The sequence below is a fragment of the Camelina sativa genome, chromosome 20 (assembly GCF_030686135.1).
Source record: "Camelina sativa cultivar CO46 ecotype springtype chromosome 20, ASM3068613v1".
Taxonomy (NCBI): domain Eukaryota; kingdom Viridiplantae; phylum Streptophyta; class Magnoliopsida; order Brassicales; family Brassicaceae; genus Camelina; species Camelina sativa.
Genome location: NC_141899.1, coordinates 33,713,628 through 33,724,748, shown reverse-complemented (window position 1 = coordinate 33,724,748; position 11,121 = coordinate 33,713,628). Strand labels below are relative to the sequence as shown.

Sequence of the window (11,121 nt, the reverse complement as noted above, 5' to 3'; positions counted from 1 at the left end):
TCTCCATTTTCTCTTGTTTCTCAAAGACTGGCAATTTTTCGCCCATTTTGTCACCCAACTCTCCCAAAGCATAGTAAATATCAACTAATCTAGAAGACCATTCTTCTTTCTTCAACCTATAGCCTTTCATAACCAAGTCAATAACTTCTTCAAAATCATTGTCATCTTTATCAACCAAATGCTTATATTCTTGTGGATCTCCAATTATTGTTTTGACTTCAACCTACAAAAATAATCAAAATCCATCAAAACAAAACTCATCAAATATAGATAACCAATGAATAATCAAAACTACACTTTTAATAGAATTCAAAACTTACACAAGTTACTGTCTTAATAGCTTCAACAATATCATCAAACCTTGCAAAACGACTTGATTGCCAGTTGAGAATCAGTGGATAGAATGTTCTGGAAAAATTACATCTTCTCGCAAATGTATCACCAAAAATTGGAACAGCACTCAAGGCCCATATATATAACGCCATGGGAAATCCCTTGACACTATACTGACCTTTTGACCAAGTATTTTTATCGAATTTATGAATGCATGTGGCGAGAATGTTATACGCTTCCTTGCCCCATGGTTGGGCTGTATACATCTCGAAATCCGATGCATGCTTAAGCCTAGACAGAGGTATCTTCTCTGTTGAATTTGGTGTCATCAAAATAGCTTCTGTTAATACCACTGCAGTGAGGCATTCCTTTTCCTTGTCATCCAAAGGTTCTTCACCCTCTTCTGGTTCATTAAATAGTCGATATTGAAGTTGAGTTAAAGTGTAATCTCCTCTCACCGCCCAAGAATATGGTTCACTAATTGGATCTTTGCCGTTATTCCTTGGTTCTCTATGAATAGGTTCGCATTGAATCCCTATGTTTAATAAAACAATGATGTTAGTTTGTTCAAACTTGCCTAATATAAACTGTTCTAAAACCCTTTTAAATCCCTTTTAAAAGAGTTTTAAAAGGGTTTTAAAACTTCTAAAACGGGAAAAACCCTTTTACAATAGTTTTAAAAGGTTTTAAAAAGGTTTTAAAACCCTTTTAAAACCCTTTTACAATAGTTTTAAAAGGTTTTAAAAAGGTTTTAAAAAGGTTTTAAAAGGGTTTTAAAAGGGTTTTAAAAGGGTTTTAAAACTTTTAAAACTTTTAAAACGGGAAGAACCCTTTTACAATAGAGTTTTAAAAGTGTTTTAAAAGAGTTTAAAAGAGTTTTAAAAGAGTTTTAAAAGGGTTTTAACGGGCTTTTAACAATTTTAAAGTTTAAAGGGGTTTTAAAAGGGTTTTAAAAGGGTTTTAAAAGGGTTTTTAAAAGGGTTTTAAAACCATTGCAAACACTTTATAATTACCTGTTGTAAGGAAGAACTCTCTCAAGGAGAACCGAAGAGGTTGCATGTCGACTATAAACCATAAGTTTCTCCCTCTTGTCTTCAGCCTTCTCAGCATCAAGTAGTGGAATATTTTCCCAGAAAATCTGATGTCTCTGGCCGAAAGTTCGATGATGTGCCCAAGGAAGGAAGATTGAAGCTTCGTGAAAGATGCTTTTCCTAATGTATGTTTAACTTTGGCAACTAGGCTTAAGTCCGAATGTTGACATATGTTTGCTCCAACAATTGGTTCTAAACCCATACCATATGTTGGTTCTGGTAGTGCAAGGGGTTCAAAATCACTTGATGCCATCTGTTAAAGAAACACACTTAATTAGACTTTTCAACGGATTAACAAGAGTTTTAAAAGGGTTTTTAAAATCAACATCACACATTATCGATCTGAAGTCATCTTATCAACACACTTTATCAACATAATTCAACTACGACCGATCTAAAAATTGATATCAAATGGTTTAACAGGGACTTTCTAAAAAGTGTTTTACAAGAGATAACAAAAATCCAAATTTACAAGACTTTACTAATTTCAAATCCATATCAAACAAAATTATCGATCTGAATGCATCAGATCTGAATGTGGATCGATATCAAAGAAACTGAAGGGACTTTTAAAAACTATTTTAAAAGAACATAAATCCATATTTAAAAGAGTTTACATATTCCAAATCGATATCAAAGAAATCTAAAAGCCCTAAATTTAAAAAAGTGATAGTCCAAATTGATAAACCCAGAAAGAAACAAAGAAAGAATGAACCTGCCTGCGATAGAACCAGAATCAATGTCGGGACTTACGTGTACGAGAGACGAAAGCGCAGAATCGCCGCGAAGAAGGATCGAGAATCGCTGCAAAGAAGGATCGAGAATCGCCGCGAAGAATCGCCGATGAACGAAGGAGAGAGAATCGTCGGTTGAGGAAGGACAGAAGCACGGTGAAGTGGAAAGAAAATTTGGTTTCCTTCATTAAAGGTAAAAAAGTCTTTTTCACCAAAAAAATGGGTACCCTTAAAAATGGACCCTTCCCAAGGGCATTTTTAAAAAGTTGAAGGCAAAAAGGGGCATTTTTGCCTTTGTCCCAAAGATAAGAGTAGATAAAATTTGATATCAAACCCAAAAATTGTCCCTCTCTATAGTTTTCTGTTTTGTTTCCTAAAATAAACTAAACGACTTTGAAGCCCAACATTCATTTGTTTGGGCCAAAAGTAGAAAACTCAAATGACAATTACCATGATACCCCTAACTAAAACCTTGTATTTACTATTTGTTGCCACGCTTAAACCTTTCCTGATACTCATACTCCCCTCCTCCGCCCTCGCTCGCTCGATCAGTCGTCACTTGCTGCAACGAATCTGTTATTTTCCTTCTCCATTAACAACAACACGTAAGTTTCAATAACCAGTTCGATCTCTTCCCTCTCTCTCTCGCTATAATCCCTTTTGTTTTATTTTATTTTGTTAATTGGTATTAAAAGATCGCAAATTTCAATTGCAGAAATGGCGGCAGCTCTCGCTTCCAGATTATCCCGAGGTAATGGAAACTACTTTATTCCTCCTCCTTTGATCTCATCCTTGTTTCTTATAACCATAGATTCTCGGTTTATGTTTTGCAGATTCAATTTTATAGACTGTGTATAGATAGGTTTGGCTAAAAATCAGATCTTTGCCGTTAAAAAAATATTTTAGAGTTTTTATCTATCTGATTTTGATTCGTACACAAATCATGAGCAGGAGGACGTTCATTGCTTGGAGGTCTTAACAATGTTGGTTTGATGAGTACTTCTTTTAATGGAATGATGAATGAAACTATCCTCTCTCAGGTCAGAAACCAATTTCTTAAACAGATATATATGTCTTGCAATTTTAGTATTTGTTGATTTTGAACCGATACTACTAGTGAGTGTTTCTTTTTTTTTTTTTTTTTTTTTTTTTGTCAACAATAGTGAGTGTTTCATATTTGTCGATTCTGCTTGGATTGAATCAATGCGGATTAGTGGATCAAAATGGTTATTTGAAATGTCTTAAAAGCTTCTTGATTTTGGTGGAAAGCAGCAGCAACAGCGCAGGACATTTATTCAAATGGGAACAGTTCTCAAAGTAGTGGACAATTCGGGTGCGAAGAAAGTGAAGTGTATTCAAGCTCTAAAGGGGAAAAAGGGAGCTCGTCTTGGCGATACCATAGTTGCTTCCGTGCAAGAAGCAATGCCAAACGGTAAAGTGAAGAAAGGAGCGGTTGTTTACGGTGTGGTTGTTCGTGCTGCGATGCAGAGAGGTCGTGTTGATGGAAGCGAAGTTAGGTTTGATGATAACGCTGTTGTTCTTGTCGACAGTAAAGACAAGAAGACCAAAACCGATCGCCAGCCGATTGGTACTAGAGTGTTTGGTCCTGTTCCGCATGAGCTTCGCAAGAAGAAACATCTCAAGATTCTTGCTTTGGCTCAACACATTGCTTGAGACACAACAATAATAATCCTCCTATGTCTTTTTTTTTTTTTTTTATGGTCCTCTTCAGTAAACTCTAGTGTTACCTCATGTTTTTTCTTTTTGTGTTATAAGGAATTATTAAGCTGCTTTAAACTTTCATAAGTCCCCAAGGTTTATAGGCCTTTGTGCCTTGGATTTTTTTTTTTTGGTCCATGAAATATTAAATTCAAATGATAGCCAAAAACAAGAAGAAGCTGTTCTTCACTTTGAATATTTATGGTGCTCTTCAGTAAACTCTAGTGTTATGTTACCTAATCTATACTATTAAAAGGGAAGCATTTTTAATAATTAGACATAGATTAAGAGATTATTACATGAAATGCCATTGGATCTCGGGTTGACCCGGTATATTCATATTCAGATCGTGATTAATGTGACTAAGAGGATGGGTTCTAACTTCTAAATCCGTATCCAAACATATACAATCATTTAAATTTATTACCATAAGAATTAGACTCTTCAATTCAAAAATATATATACATGTAAACATATTTAATTTCGTAATATATTTTGAGATACTTTTGGAAACAAAATTTTATTTTAATATAATGATAACTATTTGATTGGGTAAAGAATTGGTCAAATCTAATTTGTTATCATAAATTATGTGGTTAATTTAAGGAAACAAATATTGGTTTATTAAAAATGGAAATAGATAATGTTAGATTTTCAAATTTGTTCTAAAATTTAATATATTTTATGGAAATAAAAGAATAATTATAAAAAAGAAAATAACTAATGAAATATCTTTAAAAGGAATATACTCTTCAATATTGATTTCAAGTTGATTAATAAAAAAATATTACAAAAAGTGATATTTTAATGGTTGTCAAAAAAAAAAAATATTAATGTTTAGGTAAATTACGGATCTACAAAATCCTTGTGTAAATTCTAATTTTAAAATATTATGTTTAATAAAAAACGATTGATACTATATTTCCGATATCCTGAAAATTTTAATAAGATTTGTTGTTATACTTATAAATTAAAGATATTCTTTTAGTCATGTAACAAATATTAAAACAAAAATATGGATAAATATATGATGGCAAAATTTGTGGAAACCATCAACAAACAATTAGGAAATTTATGCAATATTTTTGGCAAAAAATATCTTAACAATAAATGAAAATTTTCAAACAGATATCTGACTTTTTCCTATATATATAACATAGTATTTGTGTTTAAGCCTTGGATATATACATTTTTTTTTTGTTTCAATTTTGATAGCACATATTTTTTTTTTGTTCTTTTTGCTAATTGTAGTAGAATCTAATTTGAGTTTTTACTCTTGATTTCAGCGTTCAAATGAAGCATGAGACGGTTGTTTCTCCACTTGTGTGTCACTATCTCTTCAAACCAATGGTACTTTAATATATTTATTCTTAAGTTTTCTTAGTTTTTTTGGTGGATTTTATATTATGGTGAGTTGATCTTTATTTTACCTGACACACATTTTGATTGGAAAAGCTTAAAAATCGAGTTCTTATAAAATCATCAAAATTATTAATTATGATATATAGAAGATCTGGAAGAGTTGTTGATAGAAAATGGATCCTAAAACCGACTCATTGAGCTAAATGAAAATTTTTGTACTTTCCTGAATTTGAATTCTTGGTTGAATTGTCTATTAGATCAAAGAAATCACCAAGATACAGTTTATACTTTGATGTTGGGGGATGTTATTGCAGGGAGAATTTGGGCAGGTCACAACTTATTGATGTTTGATTGTGCAAGGGAAAGAGAATAATTGCAGAGATTGGTTTTCAACCATCCAAGCCAAAATGTGTCATCGATTCTTTGGATTGTTGGTGATATGAATTAGTACAAACACTAAACATTCCAAAATGTTAATATTTTCATGAGCAGAATGTTAAATGATGTATTTTTTTTAAATGATGAAATTTTGTCTCTTTGATTTTGTTTTAAAGTGATTTTGTATATTATTAGTTTGTGTGCTTTGTTATTGAAGATGGAAAACTTTGCCTCGATATTTTGGAGCATGAATCTAACTCATGTGTATGTGATACACATTAACATTAAGAATTTAATTTTTTGGTATTTTTCTATCTTTTATTTAAGATGGATAATAATAAGGGTGTGTTATGCATTGTTTTAACCATGAAAAATGTTGGATCACACAAGAATCAAGTACGAAAAAAAAAAATATAACTAAACCCTAATTAATATTATTATAACAAATAGAAAAAAACCAAAAAAAAGAAGAGAATTTTTAGATTATATTGACTTATTCAATTATGAAAATAGTTATTATATTTGTAATATATAATCTAACCACAATATACTATTTTGAAAATAGCATATTCTTTATAATTTTTTTATGATTTTAGATTCATTCACTATCTCAAAAAATGGAAATATTATCAGTTGTCAAAAATATTAATTTAAATTATATACTTTATATACTATGTTGAAAATTTTGCGGATCTTGGTTTATATTTATTTATACTATTATTTTAATTATAGTTGTCTTTACATATAATAAAAACAAATATGATCATTCTTTTTGTATAAATGGAATTAAAAACAAATCAAATATTAAACTGGTATGGATTTGGATTATGAACGTTAATATTCCTTAAAAAATACGGCTACAGACATAATCCCACACATATATAATATATTATAATTCTAATAGCAAACTAAGTTTTTGAAATCAATCTCGCACGTATGTGCGGGTCCGAATCTAGTAAGGAATTAAGTTGCTTTAAACTTTATAAAGTCCCCAAGGTTAATTATAGGCCTTTGTGCTTTGCATTTTTTTTGGTCCATTAAATATAAAATTCAAATGAAAGCCAAAAACAATTTCTGTTCGGATTCACTTTTATTTTTAAAAAAATATTTATAATTTCAAGGGAATGTCAAAGAAAATTTAAAGCAATACATGTTGTATTGCTTCAAGCCTTCAACGAGGCTGCGAACCTATTTTGCAGATGCCCCCCTGTTTTGCAGCTGTTTCCAATATTAGCTTTTTAATATCATAAATAGTCCCTACTGTTTCGCTTATTATATTATTTCGCCAATTGGTTTCTTTATCAACAATTGATCCAATTAAATAAATAAAAAACATATTAGCAGCATAAACCTAATATTTTAGTTTATTCCATATATAATAAAACTTTTCAAATCGAGTCCTCAGTTTCTAAAATTTTTCTGGTTATTTTTTCCTCCTTTCAATTTTATTGAAGACAAGAAAGAAAGATTTTAATTTACAAATTCAAAAACAAAAATCTAGATCAGGTGAATTCACCCAGAGAGAGAGAGAGACCAAAGCGATTTATCAATCCACCGGTGAGATACGCCGGATTTTTTTTGTCCCCCCGCCGCAAAAGAGAATTAATATCTTCTTCCCCGATGTATTGCTGAAGTAGTGTAGACAGTGGGGATAATAATGATGGAAGTGGAAGGATCGACCACTTCGATGAATCGTGCTTCTGATCATTCTTCCTCCTTACGATCCAGACGATCTAAAGGTAAAATCATAACGCTTTCTTCTCTCTTAAGGATTTCGAAGTTTCAATCAGAGTCTTTAGTTTTATAGTTCGTTCTTACGGTTTTAATCTAGGGCAAAAAAATTGATGTGATTTGGTATCGATTTGTTGCAATTGTTTTATTAGACTGATGTAACATTTTTTGATTTGGCAGCTCTGTATCAGTTTAAGCAGCAGAAACTCCCAGCTTGTAAGCCAGTCTTAACACCAACGTCGGTTAGTAGTAGTAACATGAATCTTTGTGACATGAAAAAAAGCTAAGCTTTTTATTTTTCTTCTGATTCTTGCAACTTTACATTTTACATTTCTTTGCAGGTTATAACAGTGTTTCTACTGATGGGTTTTGTTTTCATTCCCATTGGCCTTATTACTCTTCGTGCTTCTCGTGATGTAAGTCTCGTTTAATCGAATGAAATGGTTTGAAAGTTTTCTATTGTGTTTGAGGTTTTAAATCCTTTCAATGGCAGGCTATTGAAGTTATAGACCGGTATGATGTTGACTGCATTCCTGAAGAATTTAAAACCAACAAACTGTTGTATATAACTGATTCATCTATCCCAAAGAATTGTACGCGTTTCTTGAAGGTAAATTTCTTTCTGCTCCATTGATTCCCCCAACCAGTAGCCTCTTCATTGTTGCATATTGGTGCGTTTTACTACTTTTCAGTATCATTCATTCTGTATGTACAATTATAGGTACAAAAGTATATGAAAGCTCCAATTTTTATCTACTACCAGCTCGATAACTACTATCAAAACCACCGTCGGTAAATTAGCTAGATCCCTTGTTCATTTACTTATTAAATTTGGTGATGAGAAAGTCCAACTTTTGGTGGCCGATGATTTTTTGTTTGCAGGTATGTAAAGAGTAGAAGTGATCAGCAACTGTTACATGGACTTGAGTATAGCCACACAAGTTCTTGTGAACCTGAGGAGTCAGCTAATGGCCTCCCGATTGTTCCTTGTGGTTTGATGGCTTGGAGTATGTTCAATGATACATTTGCGTTTGCTCGTGAAAGAACGAAACTGAAGGTGAGCCGGAATAACATTGCGTGGAGAAGTGACCGCGAGCACAAGTTTGGAAAGAATGTGTATCCTCTCAATTTCCAGAATGGAACTTTGATTGGTGGAGCAAAGTTGGATCCGAAAATTCCAGTATGCATTCTTTAACCACTTAATTCTATTACCATAAAAATCTAAAATCGTATAGTTTAGCTTAGGCAATGCTGTTTAATCTGCAGCTAAGTGACCAAGAGGACTTTATCGTGTGGATGCGAGCAGCTGCGTTGCTAAGCTTCCGGAAATTATATGGAAGAATTGAAGAGGACTTGGAACCTGGAAACGTTGTTGAAGTAAATTTGATGAACAATTACAACACTTACAGCTTTAGTGGGCAGAAGAAGCTTATTCTTTCCACATCAAATTGGTTAGGAGGAAGAAATGATTTCCTCGGCATCACCTATATCGTCGTTGGTTCTTCTTCCATAGTCATATCCATCATCTTCATGCTGCTCCATTTGAAAAATCCGAGGTAAAAAAAGGATACATTCATTGGCAGAAACCCTTTCTTTTGTTCAATTGCTTATGTACACCATTCTCAATCTCAGGCCTTATGGGGACAATTCTTGGAACAAGAAAAGCCTTTCAAGTTGAGAAGCTCTTACATTCTTACTCTGACAGATTCCGATTCCAGGTTCATATATATTCCTACATACTCAAGAGCTGTAACTTGTCACTATATATATGATCATCTAGATAAAAGGAGTACATAACCTCTCTGTGAACCTATAGTTCTAGAAAACTGAAGGTTCCTCCGTTCTCTCTATGATCCTTGTGTTCGGGTTCTAAAGATTAAATGAAAAGATAATTGTTTGACCCTTCTTTTACTCTTAAATCTCTAATGTGATGGGTTTAATTGGGTATATCTGTTTTTAGAGCCTCTAAGTTTAGCAAATCTAAGAAAAGCATTATAGAGAATGCATCACTGGCGTTCTGCAAACCTTACATTTATTTTCATCCATATCCCGAAAAATCCTCATGTTTTCTTCTCAATTTTCCATCTTTGCCACCTGAAGTCTCTCTATATAGCCTCTCCCATTTGTCTTCTCCACATCATATGCACCTCTAAGTTCTCCCATTGAAAGATCTTTCGTTCATCAAGTCAAAAGCATCTTTCAATCTTCCTCTGCCCTCCTCACTCGTAAAAGATCCATTTTTTTCTTTCTCAAACTAAACCCGTGTTTTTCCTTTTGCTGCATCGGATTGTTGTCGGGGAAAAGAGAACTGGGTGAAAGAAAAAAAAAAATGGCCAAGGAAATGAGGTTTGTTCAAACATGGGGAGAGGTAGCACCAAGGCTTATTGCATCTCACCAGAAACAACAACAGCAATTCTCAAACTTGCCAAAGCTTGAGACTATTTTCGAAGAAGGATGTTGCGTCGATAGTCTTTCCGTTAGGGCGCCGAAGCGGATTGTAATCTTTCTTCCTCTTGCACTCTCAATGATTTTGTACATGGTGTTGCACAAGAGTATCATAGGTTATTGATTTGACTTTGTCTATTGGTATTGAGACTTTTTGAATCTGTGATGATGAGAAGAAGAGAATGTTCAGGACGATATACAAGAGAGATTGGATATGTTGTTGATGATGCAAAGTTAAGGACAAAATCTCTATACGAAATCAGGTCAAGAGAGAGTTGAAATTGAATTGTCTGTGTTTTTTAATTTCCAGGATTTGTAATCTGATTGCTGATTCTGATTCTGATTTATTCAATTGAATAAACTCTGATGAGTTCCAGACAAATACAAGCTTTAGTTCAGTTTTTGTTTGGTTTCGATTCGATTATTTACATTTTTGACAAAATTCACTACTACACATCCAGAAAAAACTTGCCAAATCTGTATATTTTTGATCCTATGTTCTTTGAGGAAGCATGTTACGGTGTAAATGCGTAATCCAAATGGACTTCCTCGAAGAGCTCTTTGTCCTTAATCACAACGTGTTTTTTTTTATAATACCAATCCTGTATGGCTATGCGGCCATTTGGACATTCGTTGACAGAATATGCGAGTGTAAGGATGTAGTCAAGTAACATATACGGGTAGATTGGCATAGACCAGTACCACCGAACCATCTTCTTGTTGTTGTGTTGTGTCTCTGCCACACGTAATTAACAACATTGATCTGATTACAATTATATCTATAAATTTGAACTATTAGTATATTGTGGTTTAGTTCTTGTACAATTTACATCTCAGACGAATACTGTCTACAAAGATAACCTTGAACACCAAGCTGACATTAAAGAACATTATTAAGGAAATACAAAAGTTTGGACACCAAGTTCAAGCATATAAATTAGGCATGACAAATACTAAAAAAACAGCATATAATTTCATACAAAAAAAAGAAGTAAAGACATGACAACTTTTAAGGAAATGATCAAGACTCAAGTTATACAAAGAGTACATCACTATATCTTATTAGACGCCAAGTTCAACAAATTTTAAATAAACAATACTGGAAGAAAAGATTTCACGGCAATTTCGTGTATATATAGAGAGTACCAAAAAAATATCTTTAGAGATTATATAGAGTAAAAAAGTGTGGACATCAACTTTACATTGTACAATAATGGCTCATTGTGTATCTAACCAGAGTCAACAACAACAATTATCAAACTTGCCAAAGCTTGAGACTATATTTCCTTTCACTGTTAGGGCACCTAAGCGGATTGTTATTTTTGTGC

At 32.9% G+C, this 11,121-nt stretch overlaps 2 protein-coding genes across 4 annotated transcripts; both read left to right on the top strand.

Annotated features, from left to right (window-relative positions):
• Positions 1-2,638: 2,638 nt before the first annotated feature.
• LOC104771876 (large ribosomal subunit protein uL14mz) lies at positions 2,639-4,046 on the top strand. 3 transcript variants are annotated; one of them, XM_010496481.3, is made up of 4 exons: positions 2,639-2,763; positions 2,874-2,909; positions 3,110-3,198; positions 3,431-4,046. In XM_010496481.3, exons 2-4 carry the CDS (start codon positions 2,876-2,878, stop codon positions 3,830-3,832), a joined length of 525 nt encoding a protein of 174 aa, XP_010494783.1. In that variant the 5' UTR covers positions 2,639-2,763; positions 2,874-2,875; the 3' UTR covers positions 3,833-4,046. The 3 variants fall into 3 exon arrangements, with proteins under 3 accessions (XP_010494783.1, XP_019097612.1, XP_087362746.1); XM_019242067.2 differs by having other exon boundaries at positions 2,659-2,763; positions 3,434-4,046; XM_087506620.1 differs by having other exon boundaries at positions 2,684-2,763; positions 2,992-3,198.
• A 2,934-nt stretch (positions 4,047-6,980) lies between these two features.
• LOC104771875 (putative ALA-interacting subunit 2) lies at positions 6,981-10,175 on the top strand. The gene is made up of 9 exons (XM_010496479.3): positions 6,981-7,356; positions 7,529-7,590; positions 7,690-7,764; positions 7,842-7,958; positions 8,070-8,140; positions 8,231-8,528; positions 8,615-8,904; positions 8,981-9,066; positions 9,653-10,175. Exons 1-8 carry the CDS (start codon positions 7,275-7,277, stop codon positions 9,024-9,026), a joined length of 1,041 nt encoding a protein of 346 aa, XP_010494781.1. The 5' UTR covers positions 6,981-7,274; the 3' UTR covers positions 9,027-9,066; positions 9,653-10,175.
• Positions 10,176-11,121: the final 946 nt, after the last annotated feature.